Consider the following 24,729-nt stretch of genomic DNA (forward strand, 5'->3'; position numbering starts at 1 on the left):
CTGTTAGAGCAATCACCACCTAACTCAGAGATCCCCATGTTAGTATAAGTCGGCTACAGAATGGATTAGATTGACACTAAGTCACTGTCAACCTCAAGAACATTTCTGTGCAATGAGGTATACTGCAAAACACCATAAAACCCCCAATGCAGCAGCACATCCCTTACAAGTATCCCTTTCAGTTTGGTTCTGAGAGACCCAAAGGCTTAGCTGGAATAACAACAAAAGGGAAGGAATCCTTAAATTCTAAAAAGTTAAGCATGCCACCTTCTGACACACCTGCATATTTTGTCTCAGAAGCTATAAATACCTACAAGATTGTCAAAATGTTATTAGAGACAACCTAGAATTAATTACAATGGCCATTATGGAGAACGTTCCAATTAGATGAGATCATTCATTTAAGAAATGTACTTGAAAACAAGGGTTCCTAAACTGAACAAACAGAATGAGATATCTATTTTAATTGGTATTCAGAAGCTTCCAAAATGCATCAAGATTCCAAAAATGCTTCATTAAAAAAATGAAGCAAAAGACTAATGAAAAATTAAAGACACAGAAGTACTTTAAAAAAAAAAAAAAAAAGACAATAAAACTCCTACTGCTCGCCTCAAATCTTCCTTTCCCTGCGTACTCAACACTCTACTAATCCTGTATCTGAACTGCCTTTCCACTCTGAAGAGACTATTAAAAGGTTATCTTTTACAATAAAAACACCTGAGGTTGTGGGGTGACTCTCTTCCACTCCTTGGTCAAAACTAAATTAAAACCATAGTTAAAAGAATTCCCTAAACCCAAGGACGATCCCCAAAAGTTTTCTGAAGAAGTTATTAGAGCCAGGTTGCCAGATCTTGTCCTCTTGTGCACATGTTGGTGGGACCTGGTAAAGCCCAAAAATGGATGCAGGAAGCAAGATGGTATAACCCCAAGGATGATATCCAAGATCCTTAACCTTCAATCTGGTCCCCTCCTGGACTAGAAAAGGTTCACAGAACAGAACCAATCTTTAAAAGCCATTCCTAGTGTCCCCCTCTTCAAACATGTATATTTATTTATTATTTGTATATTATTCAAACATGCAAACAAAACAAAGATGAATCTGTTGCAGACTTTAAACCCACTTGGAAGCTTTCTTCCTACAGCATTCTGGGGCTCCAGAATAAGAATAAGGTCACCCAACTTGCTCTAGCTGCTCTATTTGTCAATGGAGTATCTCCTGAGATTAGTGAATTGATAAGCAGAAAACAGGATGGAGACAATTGACTGACTGAACCTGTGACCATAGCTGAGCACTTTGAAGGAACTTTGAAACAAGACCACAAACAAAAGTCTGCCAAGATACTGGCCACAGAGATATAATAACTCCAAGGCCAGGCACCTAAAATAACACCTAGGTCCCCCACATCACACCCCCCCCCCACAATCAAACCATGGCCCCAAGTGTTGATGTTTCATTTGTAATCAAACGGGACAATGGAAAAAATGTGTCTTCAAAGGTCCTATGTAAATCTGTGAACATCAACTCAGTGAAGTAGATGTCTCCTCCAGAAAAGTAAAAAGCTTTAGCCATCTGAACAAGTAACCTTAACCTATACCATCTACCAGAAAAACAACTTAGATCCAACTTCTTTTATAACTAGTGAGTTGTGTATTACTGTACCTGATTGATGGCTGTAATTTATTTTTCTTCGAAGTTTATTTATTTGAGAGAGAGAGAGGTAAACCGAGAATCCCAAGCAGGTGCCATGCTCAGTGCAGAGACAGACACAGAGCTAAATCTCAGGAACTGTAAGATCATGAGCTGAGATGAAATCAAGAGTCGGATGCTTAACTGACTGAGCCACCCAGGTACCCCTGTGCAAGTAATTTTAAAATAGAAGTTAGAAGTTCTACATTTACATCTGTCTGTATGTCTATGTGTCAAAATATATGTGTTACAGATAGGTGGATTTTTTTAAATCTCTTAATGGTATTGGTAAAGTTAATTTGTAAAAGAGTTCTATTTAATTGGCTTGAAGAAAATTAAGCACCTCTATAAATTAAGGCATTCCTAAAATTCTCAACTATACAATAGAAACTCAAATGCTTTTCAGACTCATGTGATCTGTGAAAATATTCAGTATCAAAGCCAATTTACGTTTGTTGGCTTAATTAAAATAGGCATGTCTTCAGAATTATCAATAGTGAATATAATGCAGACATACAACTTTTATTAACTTGGGTTTACTAGTCCACGTTCACATTATCTGTTACAAAACTTATCAGCAAGAAAAATAACTTGTGATGATGAAATTTCAGAAGTGATCTAAACAAAATTTTTAAGAACAAGTGAATTACAGAGATGTAAGCAGGATAAAGATTTTTAGATGAAATTTTTTAAGTTTCCCAAATCTTTTTGGTAATCCAAAACCTTAAAGTTTTGCTAAGTTAAATGATGGAGAATCATTACATATCTAGATCATTTGCAAATAAGATAAAATACTGAAACATTTAATTACTGAATATAGGTTTATCTACTTTACCTTCCTTTTATAGAGGAACTCAAGGTATTTGGATGTATTAGTAAACATGTTTTGTGCCTGAGAAATTTACTATGAGAAAACATGTGTTCCCAGATATAACAAAATTATGTCTGCCAATCTACAGAATGCTAGTGTAAGAGACAGTTCATAACCATTTGTTTACTTCCTTATTTTCATTAAAAAATAAGAGTTTTAGGGGTACCTGGCTGGCTCAGTCAGTAGAGAATTCAACTCTTGATCTCAAAGTCATGAGTTCAAGTCCCACATTGGACATGGAGCCTACATAATTTTTTTAAAGGTTTTTAGGGTTAAAAATTCTAACATATGTAATTAAAGCCACTAAGGTTTGTGGAAGAAAAAGAATCTTTGGACGAGTATTAGGCATGGTCAAGACTGGCTAAGATTAGAATAAATTTAAGTGAACAAGTAAGCTAGTAAGATTAGAATGTGGTTTTTCTCTCTGTTAAAAGGACAAAATTTTCCTGGGACTGTTGGTCTGCTTTTGATAAGAGATAGTAAAAAAAATTATTATTCCTTTACCGTTTTGACTAATCTGCCTAGAAATCAAAGATTTTGTCTTGTCAAAATAATTTCCTGTGTTTCATGTTGTTTTTTTTATCACACCTTTAGTTACTTAAATTTAATTACTTCCCTATTTAAAAAGTTAAGCTTATTGTTTTACAATAATTTAACTTTTTTTTTAAAGTAGGCTCCATGCCGCAACATGGGGCATGAACCCTGAGATCAAGAGTCACGTTCTACCAACTGAGCCAGTCAGGTGCCCCCTAATTTAACATTTTGTATTTGCTCTCAGAGTCATTAATTGTCCCTATGGTTAACTGGATAACTAAGTATTATTTCACACTAACCTACGATCCAACTTGACCAAGTGTTTTTTAACCCTTGATATTTTTTATCAACTTTCCAAAATTCAAACTCCAAATGAAGTATTTTTGACCTTGAACTAACTTTAAGATTTTTCTAGAGGGTCCCAAAAAATTGCAAAAGATTTGTATTCTCTTCTTATAAAAAGGGAGATGTTAAACTAGTTAGGCTTATTTGATATGTTAGGTGACAGGAGAAGCCATGTCAGATAAAATAATATTAAGCCTTCTTTATGTAATTTATATAGGTATGTACTATAAGTTTTCTAAAATTTCTAGAAATCTGATGTCCTGGTGTAATGTTATCATTCATAATTCTACTTCTCTTAAAATGTTGTGTAACACAATAACCAAATTTCCTTGTCAATTCCATTTACAGAGATACGTTGTTTTACTCTGATGCTTCAGTGTTCCTAAGAAAGTGCTACCATTTTCAAGGAGATTCATGGAAAGGATTTTGACAAGTACAGGTTTCTTTTTTTTAAAGATTTTTATTTTTTTAAGTAATTTCTATACCCAATGTGGGGCTCAAACTTACAACCCTGGGATCCAGAATTGTATGCTCTACCAACTGAGCCAGCCAGGCGCCCTGACAAGTACCGGTTTCTCATAACTAAGATCATAAAACTAAACTGGGTAGGAATTTCCAGAACTATTAGAAAAAAATGGATTCAAGAATTAATAACATGGTGGGTGCTGGCTGGCTCAGTCAGAGCATGCAACCCCTTGATATCGGGGTTGTCAATTTGAGCCCCACATTGGGTGTAGAGCCTACTTAAAAAAAAATAAAGGATTAGTTAACATGGCACTGAGTGGACTGATAAAAATTATAATTTATAGAACTTCTTATCTGAAAGACTGCTGGTTCTTTAATGTTTTGTTTTTCCAGACTTTGCAAACTTTTTCTCTTAAGCTATTAATGATTTACAACAATTTGGTTAAGTATACCTTCGTAAACAAAGATGAAACTCTGAAGTATTCTTTTCATAGCAATATAGCTAGTTATTTACACAACTTCAATAAAACTCCTTGGGGCACCTAGGTGGTTCAATATGTTAAACGTCAGATTTTGGCTCAGGTCATGATCTCACAGTTTGTGAGTATGAGCCCCACACTGGGCTCTGTGCTGTCAGCATGGAGTCTGCTTTGGATACTCTGTCTCCCCACCTCTCTGTCCCTCCCTGGCTTTCTCTCAAAAATTAACACTATAAAAATTTTTTAAAAATCTGTTCTCCTTATAACAAGACACAATTGGAAACACTGGCTATATCACCAAGGCCTTTTTAAAAATTTTAATGTGTATTTATGATTTTGAGAGAGAGACAGATATGAGCGGGGGAGGGGAAGAGAGAGAGAGGGAGACACAGAATCCAAAGCAGGCTCCAGACTCTGAGCTTTCAGCTCAGAGCCCGACACAGGACTTGAACTCACAAACTGCAAGATCATGACCTGAGCCAGTCGGATGCTTAACTGACTGAGCCACCCAGGCGCCCCTACCAAGGCTTTGATAGGAATGATTTTGCAGGTAAAATCTGATGGCCAGTCCCTTGGAAGATTTTCACAGTTCGAGATTCCTTATGAAATGTTTCAGCAAAGCAGTGTTCAAAAAAAGCTCATATGGTAAGTCACTATTCTCACTGCACTTATGTAAACAATCAGGCCAAGTTTACTGCCGATTAGTTTTACTGTGTTTATCTTTGGTTTTTAAAAAAATGGGAGTTAATTGTAGAGCATAATGTTTGTACCTTTTTAAATGCTGGATCCTAGCCCTATGAACTATTTTTGAGGTTTTGTTGTATTCCTATAAACTAGACTGGATCCTAAATTTTTCTAGTTTCATCAATTATCTGGCTACAACTCTCCAAATTAGTATTTTCCATTTTCCCCCACACTTGGAATCACTGAGAACAAAGACTGCCTTTGAATCTCCTCAGAAAGGGCTCTACTTGTTCCTCCTCACCACCTAGATGGAGCCGAACTTCAAGGACTAGAATCTCAGGCACATATTTCACAGCTGAAAAAGGCTTTGCCTAATATCTAATAATGTGCAAAAGCTGGAAACCTTCAAATCAGATTGAAGAAGAGAAGTAGGTGACAATGATGTAGATTACTTCCTCCCAAGATCCCAGATCAAGACTTCATACGTTAGCTAAAATCCTCTCTTCTTGTCATCAAAAACTCTGGTCTATATATTAGAGAGCCCTTGGTCCATTTCCCTGTCTTTAGTTAATAACCTCAAAACTTGGGGAACTTTGCATCTAGGTTCTCTATAAAGAAAGGAATACCGGGGCGCCTGGGTGGCTCAGTCGTTTGAGCATCCAACTTTGGCTCAGGTCATGATCTCACGGTCTGTGAGTTCGAGTCCCGCATCGTGCTCTGTGCTGACAGCTCAGAGCCTGGAGCCTGCTTCGGATTCTCTCTCTCTCTCTCTCTCTCTCTCTCTCTCTCTCTCTCTCTCTCTGCCTCTCCCCCACTCATGCTCTGTCTCTTTGTCAAAAATAAATGTTAAAAAAATAAAAGAAAAAGAAAAAGAAAGGAATACAAGGAAAGGGTAACCAGAATAAAACTGCCTGTGTAGTCTACAGGCCATTAAAATATAACTGGCTTCCATGGCTGTCACTTTCCAGTCTGGAGCCACAGATTAAAATGAGAATTACTGGGAGGCATTCAGGATTCACTTCCTTTGGCAGGCAGGGCTCTAATTCCCTGGTCAATACCACCTGCTGTGGATTACTTCTGGGGAAGCTGAAACTAGTTACATAAGATCACCTAGAAAGCCACTTGGCATAAAACGGTTGACTCTTTCCATGGAGTCTTTGACTGAATTGATTTTGATTGGTTTGCATCTTGGAGACCATGGTTCTAAAGTCCCATCCAAACACTGGGAATTGTCTTGTTTATTATAATCATACTAATCCTTCCTGGCATGATGTATTCTCTCAAAGACTTTAAATGCATGTTCCTATCCTCTACCCAACAAGCAAATAATCTTCCTAAGACTGAAAGGAACCAAAAGGGGGCACCTGGGTGGCTCAGTCAGTTAAGCGTCCAACTTCGGCTCAGGTCATGATCTCATGTTCCATGAGTTTGAGCCCCACATCAAGCTCTGTGCTGACAGCTCAGAGCCTAAAGCCTGCTTCAGATTCTGTGTCTCCCTCTCTCTCTGCCCATCCCCAGCTCATGTTCTTACTCTTAAAAATAAACATAAAATAGATTAAAAACAAAAACCAAAAAAACAAAAAGAATAACCAACCTAAAAAAATTAAGAACCTGGGGCACCTGGGTGGCTCATTTGGTTGAGCATCCGACTTCAGCTCAGGTCAAGACCTCATGGTTCATGAGTTCAAGCCCCGCATTCGGCTCTGCGTTGACAGTGCAGAGCCTGCTTGGGATTCTCTGTCTCTCTTTCTCCCCCTACCCCACTTGCTCTCTCTCTCAAAATAAATCAATTTTAAAAAATTTTTAAAAAAATTAAGAACCTGAAGCTGTGGTCTGTCACAGACACTAAGACCTGTGAATACAAAGGATTAACAAAAGCTGTGAGAGGGGCACCTGGGTGTTTCAGTCGGTTAAGCATCAGACTCTTGATTTCAGCTCAGGTGATGATCTCTTGGTTTGTGAGATCGAGCCCCAAGTCAGACTCTGAACTAACAGTGTGGAGCCTGCTTGGGATTCTCTCTCTGCCTCTATGCCTCTCCCTGGCTCCTGCTCTTTCTCTCAAAATAAATAAACATTTAAAAAAAGAAAGAGCTGGGAGAACTTCAAAGTGGTAGCTGGGAGTGATGCTAATGCCTTTAATTTTGATGTTATCTCTCAGTTATGCTGAGAGTCTGATTTAATTTTTTAAAAAATCAAAATAGGCTCAAAATGGAGTCATTTGCGCTAAGCCTCACATCAACAAAGCAAGACTGCATACCTAACTGTAATTTCAACCTCTCCCAGAAATGTAACCTTAAACTAGTCAATTCTAGAATTTCCCTGTCAGCAATAGTGAGGTAATCCACCCAATAGACCAGACCCCCTTCTGTCCGCAGAGAAGAGGTAATCCATACTTTCCCTATCTCTGACCATTCTGCCAATTAAAGCCTCCCATTTTGGGGGTGCCTGGATGGCTCAGTCGGTAGACTATGTGACTTCTGATCTCAGGGTTGTGAGTTCAAGTCCCACGCTGGATGCAGCGAGATTACTTAAAAATAAAATCTTAAGAAAAAAAAAAAAGTCTTCCATTTTGTATAGTTCTTTAGAGTTCCTTTCTATTAGCTAGATGGGATGCTACCTGATTCATATATCACTGAATAAAGCCTATTTGATCTTTAAATTTATTAATAAAACTACGCAAATACCATTAATAAATAGTACAATGGATGAATCTTGCAAATAGAGGAAAACATTAAAATCTCACGTGACTTAAAGAGTAATCACAGCATTTAAAACACTGAATACGGACACCTAAAAAACTGCCTATATATCATCTTGTCAAATAAAATATAATTGTATTTAAACTGCACATGGCAGACATTTTTAACAAAAACTCCCCCAGGTACATTGTAAGAAAAGATGTTAAATATCAGACTTTTTTACAGTTAGACATAATTTAAACTGATAACCACCTTCAACTAAAGACTGGACACATAAAATGCTCTAGGAGTCTCAATAAGATTGACAATTTTCTAGCTTATCTGGCTGTTTTCTCTAGTAGCAGCAACAAACAGCAGCTTTTATTCAATTAGAGGCAGTCCTGCCATTTAACATTTGAGTTTTATTCCACCACAGAGATTTAGGTTACTGACTTCATTGGTGCCACCGAATTTACAACCACTTTATTCCAATGCACTATAAATTTGTTAATCACAAGATCTCAGGAACTTGCAAGTTTCCCTCAAAATAGCTAATTTTTTTTTTCATTAATGCTTATTTATTTTTGAGAGAGAGACAGAGCATGAGCAGGGAAGGGGCAGAGACAGAGGGAGACACAGAATCTGAAGCAGGCTCCAGACTCTGAGCTGTCAGCACAGAGCCCGACATGGGCTCCAACTCATGAACTGTGAAATCATGACCTGAGCCAAAATTACACTCTTAACCGACTGAGCCACCCAGGCGCCCCTAATTTCTTTCTTTTCTTAAAAAAAAATCTACTTACTTATTTTGAGAGAGAGCATGTGCAAGTGGTGGAGGGAATGAAACAGAATCCCAAGCAGGCTCTGCACTGTTAGCACAGAACCTGACTAGGGGTCTAAGCTCACTAACCATGAAATCATGAACTGAGCCGAAACCAGGAGTCAGACGCTTAACCGACTGAGCCACCCAAGCACCCCATAATACCTAATTTCTAAACTCACTCTTCTCCTTACAAACAACAACAAAAAATAATTTATACGTAAACAAAAGTGTCATTAAATTATTAACACTATTCACACAGTGTATCTTAAACAGCTTGGGGCCATGCTAACAATGCTTGGCGTCAGCCATTTTTATCCAGTAAATAGTTCTCTGAAAAGACTGTTTCTTTGATTTTTGTGCTGGGCCACCCTTACATGAGCATTAAATACATATTCATGTAAATATAATATATAGGTCTATCACTTAACATTATACCTACACAAATGGTCTCAAAAAGTATTGTCAACATATTGGATTTACAATTTAACATATTTAAAAGGAAAACCCACACAGAAAAAGTAGAAACAATATTCAAATTAAACCAAAGTACTCACGTTGATGCCCAACCCATCAAAGGATTTTCCCATCGCTCCCTGGTATCAAACTCCATCTTCCATTTCTTTGTGTTGTTTACTCCAGACTGCATGTTATTGCGAGCAGGAACAAAGATCCTGACTTTTCTAGTTTTGATATGCTCTACTGGAACGCCAGTTAAAGTAGTGATATCCTACAGAAAAAGAAGCAAACACATTTCTAACAGCTCACATACACTCTGATGTACTTTTGCTGCTTTTTATGTTCATGCAATTCTATTCAGACTTATAAACTGGGGTTTTTAGCTTTCTGACTTCACTACTCTGCTTTTACCATATAAACTGCTATTTTGATATCCGGAAAAGGTATACTGGGAGGAGTGTTAGCGTACAGTGGGAAAGGGTTCATGAAAAAAAAATTAGGTCCCTTTTGTCCAATAAAGCATTGATAATTTCTGAAGAGTTTGCTGGTAGAAGAGCCTATAGACTCTTATTTCATGAGCAGGTGTAACTAGTAAGCAGAGAAAGAATGTGAATGGGTATTAAAATTAAGGGGAGAGGCATTTCAGTGGCTCAATTAGTTAGGCATCCGACCTCAGACCTCAGCTCAAGTCAAGATCTCAGTTTGGTTTGTGAGTTCAAGCCCTGCATCTGGCTTGCTGCTGTCAGCACAGAAACCGCTTCAGATCCTCTGTCCTCTTCTCTCTCTGTGCCTCCCATGCACGTGTGCTCTCTCTCAAAATACATATATTTTTTAAAAAGTAAGGGCATATAAAAAGTTACTTTTAAATAGAAAAAAAATCTATTATCAGTGGTTTCTGTGTCAAACTGCTTACAAGAAGTCATTTCCTTCAGGGGAAGGCCTAAACCTTTTGTTAAATAAAATCAATTATAAACTTTAATTAGCATTTTGATTTATCTCCTTTTAGTGAAATCTACTGAAAAGAACCCACACCAAATTTATTCTGCAAAGGTAAGCCATAAAAGTTACACAGTTTTTGCAGAAATGTGATATGAAAACAATGGTAACTTTCTTGATTCTCTTTTTTTTAAAATAATTTTAACAAATGCTCAAAGTGATAAATGCCTGTAATTTTGATGCCCCAGATTAGACATATTTATCAAACATAGTAGCAGTCTGGACACAAAATAATAAAGTAATTCAGAGTTTAAGTCTCCTTTCAGTAATGGTAGAATATTTGATCAAAGTAAGATCATATCAGGGTTAATCATATTCTTACAAATGAAGCATTTTAAAACCATGGTTCACTTACTAAATTTTTAAAAACTGGTTAAAAACAACAGAGTTAAACATGAAAAAAATCACCAAACCTGTGAAAACTAGAAAATTTTGTGAATTTCTATTTCATTTTAACATATCCCCTAAAGAAGACTAATGTTAATTTATAGTTCCACTCTAAACAATGCTATGGACCAAATAATTACTGTCAACACTTAGTGTGGCAACATATACTGGGAAAATACTAAGCGCATTTCTGACTTCACTAGTCTTCCTACTCACAGATTAAGAAAACACTGTTTAAAGTTATTTTAGCTGGCAACCAATCTTCTGCTTAACACAATACCTTTCCACCTGCACCAATAAGTAGGTGTGGTTACTTTGTCACAGCTTGTCTGTTTGGAGAAACTATCAAAATAATCCATATAAATATTTACACAAATACGCACTTCTAGTATGTGCCTACATTTAAAAAGTTTCTTAAATAAAATAAATGCAATTGGTTCATAATTTCTAAATGTATGAATATAAGTTTTAATTGGTAATTTTTAATCGCCAAGTTCAATTTCAAAGGAATTTCATGTTTTATGACATTTGTTCACTTTCTGAAGCATATTTCTCTACTCAAGAGCTTAAAAGAGACTCCTGGGAAGTCCTCATTGCTTATTTCTTTTGAATTCACTATAGCACTTGTAATCTATCATATTATTATTTAATTACATATCTTTATATTAAAGTCCTATTTCCTCAGCTAGAGTTTAAGTGGTATATAAATAAACAATATAAGTGTGTTACAAAATTACAGGGCGAGGCACCATTTCCAAATTCCACAGCAAACCCTCCATAAAAGTTCATAAAAAATAGAACTATAAGTTAGCTACTCTTTGCGACTTACAGGAAAGGAGACATTAAACACTTATAATACCATTTAGCTCAGGAAGATGAGATTATAGGGAACAGATTTACTTTTTCTTTACCTTCTACATTGTGATGTATATATATGACAAAGTAATAGAAAATAAAACTTTTTAAAAAAAGAAACAGCATTTCTTGATTTGTACTATTAAAATAGAAGGGGACAGAATGATTTTTTAGGATGGAAAATCTCTTTAAGTGGCTAAAATGTTACGGAGCTCTTTCTATTTTGAACAACTACCAGTGCTTCCATAGCTTCTCCAAGTATGACATTTTTTAAATTGATCTCATCCCCCGATTTAAAGTTGGCATTGGCACAAAAAATTTCTGAATTTTGAAGCCCAAGTTGTTCTGACAAAGTCCCTGCTCTTGCCTGCAGAAGACATGTAAGGTGCCGCAGCAGAGTTGAGCTGCTGCCAAAGACTGAGAATGAAAAGGCTTGGCATCTCTCACATACTTGACACCTAAAGGGCACAGAAGCTCTAAAATTCCTAGTCCCTGTAGGCACACTCTCAGTCTAGACAAACTGATTTCTCACACTTTTAAAATGCATTACGACACTATTGTTATCATTTCATCCACACGGCTTCAGCTAGTGACAGAAGAACCTGTCCTTTAAGCCACATTTCAATGGGCTAAAAGCTCCCACTCCAAGATTCCATTAAAACAATGTAATACTTGAAAAGAACTATGAAGCACTATGTTGAAATCTTTACTTGTGTCTTGAATTCTTTGCTCTCCCTCAAAATAAATAAATAAAACATCTGCAAACTAAACTACATTGAACTAAAGACATTATGTCTAGATTTCTATTTCTGTATTGCAATATTGGATCACCGGTGGTTTTCTAAAAAGAAAACCCTACTTACCCAAATACTTTGCTGATGTCAACATTGCCTTTAATAGATTTCTCATTTTATTGGCAAAATACGTATTTATAAATAACAATTCATAATTGTCTATGACTACAAAAAAGCTACATCCCATTGGATGAGAAGCCTTCAAGTTTTTACCTAAAGAAACTCAACACTCACTAGCTAATAATTATGTATAAATTCTCATAAATCAAGTTATCCTTTAGATAATATACACTAATTTTCTGAGTTTTAAAACTTTTAATTTTTAAACAGTTGAGTCAAGCATAAAACCTGTATTCAAATTATTAAATAATGTTACTATCTTAATAAAATTTCAAACACCAATCATATGTACCATAATGCGATCTTAAGAAACGTGACTAATGATTCATAGACTGAAGGGCATTCAGATAAATATTTGCTCCTGAAAAGATGCACCTCACAATTCCAAAGTTCCTCTCTTTCAGCACCATCTCCTCCACAGTCTTAAATTCTGGAAGAGCTTACAGCTGACCTTCTATCTCACAAGTCTACTTAAACGGAAGAGGAATTTAAAAAATCATTAAGAAAGTATATGCCAGTAGATGTAAATGAACTTTATTCTTTCAAATACCAATTTCCATTATAAAATATTTGTTTTCCATATAAAAACTGTATGATTCGGTTATCAACTGTCCCCATTTATGTTGTGTGAATTCAACTTTTTTTTTTTTTTTTTTTTAACAAAGGAAGCAGGGAACAAGCAATGGGAAGTTGGTGTCAAAATGCAGAAAAACCTCCCAGCAAGCTTCTTGCAACCACCCAGGATTTAGAGTCTTGCTGGCCGCTCTCTTTTCAATACCAGAATTTCACACATTTCAATGACTATTATGACTTCAAAGAATCAAATTTTCATCATTGTCCGTCATCTGCCGGTTGATTTGTATAAAGGAGTTCTTCTGCATGCACTCCAAACAAAAGCCTCCTTACTTTTGTGGTTATATATCAAGTTTAAAAGTTTTGTTTGTGACAGTTGTGTCTTTGGTAAATTAGGGTAACACTGAAGGAGTGCAGCTGCTCTGCAGGAACCTCCTTTCTGGCACCATTTCACTTAAATAAAAACTGAATAATTAGCTTCTGCCTTTATTAAACCACAAAAATGCCACTGGCCTTAGTAATTACTTCCAGTTGCCCCACCCACTTAACCTTAATAGTTTACACTTGTCATAAAGAGAAATAAATGAAAAAGGTTTTCACCACTTTGGTGAATTTTTGACAGATCTCCCAGCATATCCAGAAAAGCCAAAATTTTAACCAGGTTTCTGGGTAATAAGGTCAATAAATTGCATGTATGGATCGATGTTGAAAAGTTTTAATAGAGCACATGCTGGAACATTAAGTACAAATACTGCTTATAGAAACTTGTTCTACTGCAAGCTTTTAGTTACCAATCATGTATTTACATTTATTCTAGGGCTAAAACTGATCTAAATTTGAAGACTGCGTTTATATTCTACTTCAACCATGAAAGATGTTAAAAAAAAAATCTGTAATAAAAACTTCCTTTCAAGTACCCTACAGATACTTTGCACAAGAAACTCACTAAGTGGTCTCATAAATAATGAAGGACAGTTTACAAAATAAATTTTATAGTTTGAACAATATAAAGAGTTGACAGCATAACTATAGGTATTTACTTATTATGGAAGAACTTTAAGCACTTCTAAAAAGTCAGTGGTCATCAAAATTCAGATACAAATAAAAACTGTAAAAATACATTAGAGGTGTGCTAGTAGAACTGACTTTTGCTTGTCTGTTAAAGCAACACATGGATGTGGGAATCCAACCAGGTAATGAAACAAGCATTGGAATGCAACATTACATTCTGTATACTGGGCAAGGCTACCACGGAACCAAAAGTTCAGTTTTAAATAAAATGCTAAGATAGAAACAGTAACATGCAAATGACTCTGAAAATCACGTAACACATAATCAAACTAAGAATTACACATGAGTATCAATCCCTAACTATTTTCATTACTCCTAGCTCTTTGTGAACAGGAGCAATGGTTAAAAGCAAAGGGCTGAGTCAAACTGGGTTAGAAGAAGACCAAATCACAACTTTGGGCAAATAAACTTCTTTTCATTCACCATCTATAAAATTAACTAAATGAAGTAAAATGAGGACTAATATATATAAAGTGCTTACCTTAGACAATAAAAAGAATGTATCTCATTTACTCAACGTATTTTTTGGCACCTACTATGTATTAGTTACTAGACATAATGCTCATAACAGTACAGACATCATCTCTATTCTCATAAAAAGTAATATTGAACTTTCTAAAAAGAACGGAGTGAATAAGTAATGGGAAGCTGGTGTTAAGATACAGAAAATCTCCCATCTTCTTTGAAAAACGAGTTAGTAATCAAAATACAACAAAGGGTTTTGTAATTAGAGTCCATAAGCTGCTTCAAGTTTGGAGGAGAGAAAAATGTAGCTTTTTAAAAACAAGGGCTGAACGTCCCATTTGTTGTACACATCAAAAACACTGAGTAAAATATGTTAAATGCGTTGTGTTAAGTATGAAAACACATACTGATAAGCCTACAACATTCATGAAACTGAAAGAATAAGATATAATTTACTTTATTTCAACTCAAAATGAAAGATCCTATTATGCCAAGTTATCCATGCCAGAGGCTGCAGGGGATATAAAGACAAAATTTTATTCCTGAATAAGTTTACAATTTGTGCACCCATGGTAGGGGTGATGCGTGGCAGAAATAACTAAATAATCACAATGGAAAATACAATATTGGTTAAGAGAAAGCAAGTAGGATTCAGATAAATCTGGAGGAACCCAAGGACCACCATTTGCTACCTATGCAGTACTGACGAGTTGCTTAAACTCTATGTCCATTTCCTCCTTTAAAAACTGTATCACAGAAGCTATGTAATAGCACTGTTTGGAACGATTAAATAAAAAAATTTAATCAAATTTTAAAGGTGAAAGAGTATCAGAAAATATCTGACCAAAGAGGGACAGAGAAGATGATTCCTTCAAGACACTTAAGATTTTAACGATACTGGTAAACACTTAATAATATTAAAGAGAAATTTATAAAAATATATCCATATGCTTAACACCCTAGCAACCATTTTCTTAACTGTTTTACCTACCAATAAATATCCATATACAATTCCACTTTACATAGTTATAATAATACAGTTATTTTGCATTGATTCTTTTGACCTAGTTTTCATATTTGTTTTAATCCTTATTAGTAGTCTATTTAAAAAAAATTAATGCTTATTTATTTTTGAGAGACAGGCAGAGTGTAAGTGGGGGAGGGACAGAGCGAGAGGAAGACAGAATCCAAAGCAGACTCCAGGCTCTGAGCTGTCAGCACAGAGCTCAATGCAGAGCTCGAACTCACAAGCTGTGAGATCATGACCTGAGCCGAAGTCAGACGCCCAACCGACTGAGCCACCCAGGTGCCCCATAATCCTCATTAATAGTCTATTAAGTTAATATGTCACAATGTCTTAGCCAATTGTGTCAATGAGCCCTCTTACTAAACTACAGACGCCAATGGTTAAAACCAGAAATAGACAAGACTGCTTAACTCACACTCTAACTAAAACGTATTGTGCTTATTTCTTACTGCACTTTCTTGAGGCATTGACGAAGACATTTTGCAATGACTGAACATTCCAACTGCCAGACCAGAAAGGCTCGAATAGTAAATGAGTGTCTAGAAGACCATACCCTACACATCCCCTTCTCAGACCATGATCATGGGCTAAACACATACTGAATTCCACCTGTGATCATGAGCTCTCTGCTTGCTTTCTTGCATGGACCACCCCCCCACCACAAACTTTCCCTATAAAACTCCAGGTATCCATCTTGCCAGCAGAGAGGTAGGTTGTTAAGGCTTGAACCTGCCACCTCCAATGACTGCTGGCCCCTGAAATAAATTTCTCCCTTTCTTTTTTCCAAACCCTTATCTCTTGAGTTATTGGCTTCTCTTGCAACAAGTTTGTTCAGCAACAGTGTTGGCAAACGCAGCCAGGAGCTATGGTTCCAATTTGTCCAGCCCCCTCAGGAATCTCCTGGGATGGAGCAGTTGGCTGAGGCAGTGCACCAGGACTCACCCATTCATTTCCTGAGCTAGTGGCCATGATAGATCGATCAGCAATCTCTCATTATTGAAAAATCACACTGTCTTGTTATTATTGCTTTTCCAGTATACTGCAATGAAAATCCCTGTAACCTAATTCCTTTAACCACAACTGAGGGTAGAACTGATAAAGTCAAAGGTTATAAGAATGTTCGTGGTCCGTAATATGTCATCAAATTGCTTTCCAAAACTGTGGTCAAATTTTGTATTGCCACCAAAAGGGAAGCCAACTTCCATTTATCCTCTCAAGGCACAGGTATATATTAATTGGCTTGGATTTATTTAGTGTGCGTTCTTCCACACAAAACTACAGAAGATGAGTTTGGTTTTTGACTTGTAAAAACATACCAAAAATTTAACAAATTTTCCTCAAAAATGACCTAAATGATGTTATATTACTTTATAAGAGCAGCTACCAAAAGAAACCGCCATGAAAAGGTTAACACTCATCTAAAATCTAATTAACTGCCCAAAATATAACTCTGAAACATCACACAATCTCTTTGTAATTGTAGGGGCCAAGGGTAGGCCACACCAATATGGGTCAATTTGGCATGGACATCATTTTGAACTAAAAGCAATCAAAACCCAGCACATTCAGGAAAAGCTCTTTACCTCTCCCTCAACTGCCTATTTGTACCAGAAAGAGAGCTACTAACAGAGATTCCTCTTTACCTAAGAAATTTATCTATATAATAAGGCAACTCTTGTTTTTTTAAACATCTCCTCTTACCTTCCTGCTAACAGTCTTTCTCCCCTTTGTATCCTCAGATTCCCACCCTCTCCTTAGCTCAAAGAGGCATCATGTTGCTCAACTGTCTTTGGAACTCCAAGGCTATGTGAACTGCCAAATGTACACCATGAAATGTTATTGTCTCCTGTTAATCTGTCTCATGTCAACTTGGTTCTTGGTCCATCCAGAGGGACCTTGAAGGGCAAAATAAATTGTTCCTTCTCAACACAATGGTGTGCGGATAGCAAATATTTTCAATTTGTTCTGTATATAGTTAATTTTGTAGTGTATGATTTAACATATGGCATAGCCAAATCAAGTCTACTAATCAGCTATTTTATGAGAGAATGCTACAATTTTTTAAAAATGCTAAAACTTTCCCCCCCTCAAATCAGGAAAATTCATTGGGAGACTTCATTTTTATACAAGGAAACACATGAAACAATTTTTGGTTTCTATTAATTTTGAAACAACTGAAAGTTACTAAAAAAAAAACAAAAAAAAACATGCCTCACAAATTAAATGATCAATATTGTGTCAGTGAAAACCAACATGCTTCTCTGAATCATTTTGAAAGTTACTAAGCTAATAATTTTAAGAAGAAAGCTATAATAATAATGATCAACTTTGTAACAGTTAAGGCAACTTTTTTTTTTTCTTTTTAATCCAATGCTCCAGAAGTTTTGGGATTTTTAAATCACGAAGTCATGTAGCTATCAGGCATGTAGGAGCTTTTTCAGAAGGCGAAATAAAAGGACAAAAAAGTGTGGCCACAGAGCACTTGGAATAGTCTGAAAAGATCCAATTTTTTAATCCAACAGTCCTCCTCATACCCTGGTAAAAAATTAAAAGGCTGACATACACACAACATACGTTAAGAACTATGAAAACAAAAGCCATAGCAGCAAAGAACCAAATATCAAATAATTGTTGAAAAAATATCAAAGCAAAGGAACAGAAGGTAAATTAACTTCTTAAAATCAAGAAATAGTTTAAGCAATAAATGAAATTAATTAAATCTGCAAAGGAGGCTGGAAGTAATAAAAAATAACAGATCCAAAGCTAAATGGTTTTTTTTTTTAAGATTTTTTAAAGATTTATTTATTTTTGAGAGAGAGAATGCAAACGGAGAAGAGGCAGGGTTGGGGCGAGTAACAGAAGATCTGAAGCAGGCTCTGCGTTGACAGCAGTGGCAAGCTCGATGAGGGGCTCGAACTCACTAGCCATGAGATCACGACCTGAGCTGCAGTCGGACACTTAACCAACTGAGCCACCCAGAAGCCCCTAAATGCTTCTGTTTAACAAAGCAATATTCAAGAGGCAAAGATGTGAAGATCAAACTAGACTGTGAGGAGGCACATTAAGATGTGTAAGACAATTCCTTGTTAATTCAGAATAAAAGTGAAATTACCCAACAGAAGTCTCCTTTCTGACTCAGGAATTGACAGTCAGTTAGCGGAAAGTACTAGTGACGACAGGGGACCACCTAAGTAAGTAAATATACACACACATGTGCATGCATGTGCACACATATACATTCACACCTTATACATTGTATTTTAACTTAAAAAGCATACATGTACACTCTTCTAATAATCTGATAATAGGGCCAGTATTTTTTCTTTGAGTATGGGTCCAATGATTAGAATTCTAAGTGTCATTTCTTTGACAAGTTACCAGGAAAATAAGTTAATTTATTAGTTTGGGGGTTTTTAAATGTGAAGTTAGAACGCAAAGACATTTGGGAAACAGAGTCCAAAATCTGTCTAGAATTTTATGATTTCCTTTTTACATTATAATCTTTTGTAATTGTTTCACCTCCACCTAATTTGACAGAATTCATTAAAAATTCACCATCATCAGGGTGCCTGCGTGGCTCAGTCGTTAAGCATCGGACTTCTGCTCAGGTCATGATCTCACAGTTCATGAGTTCGAGCCCCACATCAGGCTCTGTGCTGACAGCTCAGAGTCTGGAGCCTGCTTCAGATTCTGTGTCTCCCTCTCTCTCTGCCCCACCCCTGCTTGCGCTGTGTCTCTGTCTCCCAAAAATGAATGTTTTAAAAAAACTTTTTTTAAAGAAATGCACCATTATCGTCTTTTCTTTTTTTAAAATGTTTATTTATTTTTTGAGAGAGAGAGTGTGTGTGAACAAGTGGGCACGGGCAGACAGAGAGGGAGATAGAGAATCCCAAGCAGACTCCATGCAGTCAGCACAGAGCCCGATGTACGGCTCAAACTCATGAACCATGAAATCATGACCTGAGCCAAAATCAAGAAATCAAGAGCCAGATGTTTAACCAACTGAGCCAGCCACACAGGTGCCCCTCCATTATATTGCCTTTTCAAAGTATTCAACAGAACTGTCATAGAAAGAACTCTTTGTCCCCTATATAGCAATCAGATCATAGTATTCAATTAAATTATATAATCACAATTTCAAGGAAAACTAGCATAGAAACTTATGGAAACAAACACAACTGGGTCTTGGTAAGCATGACTCAATTACTGTGAGCCGAAGTCTGGCTGTATACTAAAATGAAACCTAAATTCAGCCATAGTATGTAGTGTGTTGGGGTGTCATTAAACATGTTCTATGTTCTATAGAAAGAATTGAGAGAATCAGTACCTGAACAAATTGTTAAAGGTAGTTTAAAAAAAAGTACAGATTCATTAACAAAGCCATTATTGTAAAAGAATCATCACAATGTAGTATGTAAATGGACTTTCACTGCCATCCATGATGGAATTAAGTGTTACCAGACTACTGCCCTTGACATATAAAACTGGGAAAGTTACTTTAAGCACTATTTTCAGATACTGGACAACTGGATGGTAGGCAGAATCACAGTGTAATCCCTGGAAGGAGAATTCATGATGTAGTCCTTAACTATCTCAGCTTTATGCCTGGAAGCACACTGCAGACCATGGCGAAGCCTAAGCACAACACAGTAGTTAGTATCAGAGCAGAGAAAGTAGGATTTAGGAGCTTAGGGTTGCTGAGGTAACAAACCTTTTTGAGGCAGAGTTCTGAAAAGGAGCCATTACCCAAGATAAATAAAAGGCATCCAAATTCTAAATAAAGTAAAATTATCTCTGTTCATAGATCTATAGGACTCCATACACACTCACAAAACCTGTTAGAGCTAATGAACAAGTTCAGCAAAGTACCAAGATACACACACACACACACACACAAGCAACCCAGTTGTGTGGTTTTTTTTTTTTAACTTTTTTTTTTTAATGTTTAGTTATTTTTAAGAGAAAGCACAAGCAAGGAAGGGGCGGTGGGGGGGGGGGGGGATGGTCAGAGGATCTGAAGCAGGCTCTGTGCTATAGCAGAGAGCCCAATGTGGGACTCAAAACTCACTAACCACAAGATCAAGACTTGAACAGAAGTCGGATGTTTAACCAACTGACACACCCATGCGCCCCCCCAGTTTTGTTTCTCAATGCTAGCAATAAAGAATATGAAAAGAAAATTAAGAAAACAATTCCAATTACAGTAGTATTAAAAAGAATAAAATACCTGGGAATAAACCAAGAAGGTGAAAGACATGTACACTGAAAACTACAAAACACTGTTTAAAGAAATTAGAGAACACAAAAATAAATGGAAAGACATTTCGTGTTCATGGACTGGCATGTCTTTTGTTCAGATGACAACATTACCCAATCAACCTACAGATTTAATGCAAACTCTACCAAAATCTCAGTTATGTTTTCTGCAGAAACAAAAATTCATCACAAAATTCATATGGAATTCTGGTCTCAAAACAAATCTTGAAAAAGAAGAACAAAGAGGACTCAAATATCTTGATTTCAAAACTTATGTAAAGCTATAGCATTTGAAATAGTGTGGTACTGGTATAAGGACAGATACAGGCCAATGAAACAGAACAGACAGCCCCAAAATAAACTCTTGCATATATAGTCAACTGATTTTCAACAAGAGGCCAAGACTATACTTCAATTAATAGTGAAGGGAGAATGTCAGGCAGAAAGGCGAGTTCAGGTACCTTCCAGAGTATGAGACCCAGAGCCCCTCTCCCAACTCCATGCAGGCCTTCATCCCTGCCATGGCTAAACTAATCCAGAAGAAGCTATAGGGAGAATTGGAGATATCAGCAGCTACAGAAGGACCTGAGTTAAATCCATGTCTGGGCAGCAGAAGCCTGAGGTGCAACTAATAAAAATAATATCATTAAGGAGGAATTGGCCCTGCTGGTTCGGTCTAACATGGTCTTTAAATTTCTGGGTCCTGTGCTGGTCAAAGAGGAGACGGGAGAAGCTTGGGCCACACAGTGGGAAAGAGGCTGGACTATATCAGAGCTGAAATTAAGCAATACAAATCCCAGCTCTGGGATCCTGAACAGCAGACCACGCTACAGAGAAGACCCTGGCTCAGGTGCAGCAGGAGTTGTAGTGGGCCCAAGTGGCCACGGCAAGGGCTTCTAGGAAGGACTAACCAGGTGTGGGGAGCAGGGGAGGAGAGGAAATGAGGCAGCTCTAGGGTCTATACTGTAGCTAACAAAATGTGAAAACACCTGCTTTCTGACCAGTCACTTCTGTCATAATTGTCTCCATCCATTCCCTGGGCCCTGTCCACTTTATATATACACCACCTACATTACTCCATCAGGTCAAAATTCTTGGAACTGGAACCTCTCTGTGGCAGAGTAATCCTTCTTTCTTTATTGAGACTAAAATTAAATGTCTCAAACCTAATTCTTGTCTGTATGTGCAACCCTTAATTCTCCCTTATCTTGGCTGGCAACACCTCTATAGGAAACATGAGAAAGGCATTTACAACACAATTATTGGGAAGGTTAGATGGGGGGAAAATAAAAGTACCAAAACCATTCAATGAAGAAAGCATATCCAAAGCCAAGGAAACTGCATATCCAAATGCCTATGAATGAAATTGGAATCTTACCTTATAGCAAATACAAAAGTTAACTCAAAATGGACCAAAGACCTAAATGTAAGAGCTAAAACTATAATACTCCTAAGAAAACACTGGGGAGTGGGGAGGGGGGTTGGAGCACCTGGGTGGTACAGTCCATTGAGCAACTGACTTGGGCTCAGGTCATGATCTCGTGGTTTGTGAGTTTAGAGACCCGCTCCAGGCTCTGTGCTGACACATCAGAGCTGGAGCCTGCTTGGGATTTTGTGACTCCCTCTCTCTTTCTCCCCCTCCTCTCCCCCCACCGCAAGCGGGCTGTCTCTCAAAAATAAACAAACGTTAAAAAAATTTAAAAAACAAAAAGAAAGAAAGAAAACACAACACTGGGGGGAAATTCCATGACACTGAATTTAAGGAGAACTTCCTGGATATGACAACGAAAGCATGTGCAACAAAAGCAAAATAAACTGGATTTCATCAAAATAAAAACATTTGTGCACAGGACATATATCTGATAAGGGATTAATATTCAGAATATATTTATTAAAAAAAGACAACAAAAAACAATCCAAATAAAAAATGGGAATACTTGAATATTCAAGATATTCAAATGGACAACGAGCACATGAAAAGATGCTCCGTATCGCTAGTCATTAAGAAAATGCAAATGACACCCTCAATGAGAGACCACTTCACACCCATCAGGATGGCTATTATATAAAACACAGAAAGTAAGTGTTGATGAGGATGTGAAGAAATTGAAACACTTATGCACTGCTGGTGGGAATGTGAAAATGGTACAGGCACTGTGGAAAACAGTATGGCAGTTCTTCAAAAGTTAAACATAGAATTATCATATAATCCAACCATTCCACTTCCAGGCATATACCCAAAACAACTGAAAGCAGGGATTGGAACAAATATTTGTGCATCCATGTTCACAGCAGCATTATTCACAACAGCCAAAAGGCAGAAAGAACCCAAATTGTCCACCAACAGATGAATGAATAAACAAAATGTAGCGTATATATACACAATGCAACTTAGATAATCTTAAAAAGAAGTAAAATCCTGACACATTATAAGAATTATGTAAAAATTAAGCCAGTAACAAAGGGACAAATATTGCATGAATCTACTCATAAGAAGAATGAATAATAGGCAAATTCATAGAAACAGAAGGCCTAATAAAGGTTACCAGAGATTTGGGGAAGTGGGTAATGGGGAGTTAATGTTTAATGGATTCAGAGTTTCTGTTTGAGACCATGAAAAAGTTCTTGAAATGGACACTGGTGATGGCTGCACAACATTGTAAATAAGCTTAAGGCCACTGAAGTGTACACTTAAAAATGGCTAAGTTGGTGAATTTTGTGTTATGTGTATTTACCACAATTTAAAAAAAATGGAATGGCATCTTTAAGGTGTTAAAAACCTTCAACCTAGAATTCTATAACCAGTGAAAAAGTTGTTATGAGCAGAATGTCTGTAACATTCAGTGTCCCTCTGCCCCACAAACCCATGTATTGAAGGCTTAACCCCAAATAGGATGGCATTTGGAAACATGATGGGCCTTTGAGAAGTAATTAGAGTTAGATGAATCAAGATGTGGGGTTCTTATAAAGGGATTAGTGCCTATATAAGAAGAGACACCTGAGCACTTGTTTACTCATGCCTGCCTGCACACTCACATTTGCTCTCGTTCTCTCTGTTCGCCATGTGAAGACAAGGTGAGAAGGCAGCCATCTACAAGCCTGGGAGATCATCCTAACAGGAAACGAACGTGCTGGCATTTGAATCTTATATTTCTAGCCTCGCAAACTATGAGAAAATAAATTTGTTATAGACACCACTCAGTCTATGGTGTTATGGCAGCCTGAGCTGAGCTAAAGCAAAGTCTTTCAAAAGCAGAGGCAAAATGAAGGCATTTCCATATACACAAACACTAAGACATTTTGTCCCAATAGATGTGCACTATAAGATATGTTAAAATGAAGTTCTTCAGGATGAAAGAGATACCAGATGGAAATCTGTATCTCTGTATATGGAGGAATGAAGAACACCAAAAATGGTAAATCAGTGGGTAAATATAAAAGATTTTCTCCTTGTTTCTTAATTTCTTTAAAGATGACTGATTGTTTAAAGCAGTATTAATAATTTACTATGAGGCTTATATTGGGAAGTAAAATGTATGTCAACATTAACACAAAGGACTAGTGTAACAGATGGAAGCACTGTTTCAAGGTTATATGTAAAGTGATATGTTACTAGTTCATAGCAGAATATAAAACCTTAAGAATGCATACTATAATCCCTAAAGGACTCACTAAAAAAAGAGGTAGAGATAAAACATCAATAGGAGAGATGAAATGGGTTTTTAAAAATGTATTCAATCTAAAATCATGATGACAAAGGTAGTAAAGGAGAGGAGAAGAAAAAAGGAAGAGAAAGGAGAAGGCAAAAGGAAGGGAGGGAAATCAAATGGGAATTAAAAGGTAGAAATTACACATTAACAGAGATAATATTAAATTAACAAAATGAAAGATAAAAATTATAAGATCAACTCAATACATGCAAAAAAAGCATCTGACAAAATTTAACATCTATTTACGATAAAAACTCAACAAAGTGGGTTTAGAGGGAATGTGCCTCAACATAATAAAAGCCATGTGACAAGCCCACAGTCAACATACTCAATGGTGGAAAGCTGAAAGCTTTTCCTTTAAGATCAGACACAAGACAAAGATGCCCACTCTTGCCACTTCTGTCCAACATTAATATGGGAAGTCCTAGCCAGAGCAATTAGGCAAGAAAAAGC

The 24,729-nt window shown here is 36.7% G+C and overlaps 1 protein-coding gene across 2 annotated transcripts in view; it reads right to left on the minus strand.

Annotated features, from left to right (window-relative positions):
* NDUFS4 (NADH:ubiquinone oxidoreductase subunit S4) overlaps positions 1 to 24,729 on the minus strand; it is a 110,230-nt gene that overhangs the window by 26,452 nt on the left and 59,049 nt on the right. For both annotated transcript variants that reach the window (XM_027076520.2, XM_027076521.2), the window contains exon 3: positions 9,121 to 9,293. In XM_027076520.2, coding sequence (XP_026932321.1) covers positions 9,121 to 9,293 — 173 coding nt within the window. The remainder of the gene's footprint in view (positions 1 to 9,120; positions 9,294 to 24,729) is intronic.

The sequence above is a fragment of the Acinonyx jubatus genome, chromosome A1 (assembly GCF_027475565.1).
Source record: "Acinonyx jubatus isolate Ajub_Pintada_27869175 chromosome A1, VMU_Ajub_asm_v1.0, whole genome shotgun sequence".
In the NCBI taxonomy this organism is placed as follows: domain Eukaryota; kingdom Metazoa; phylum Chordata; class Mammalia; order Carnivora; family Felidae; genus Acinonyx; species Acinonyx jubatus.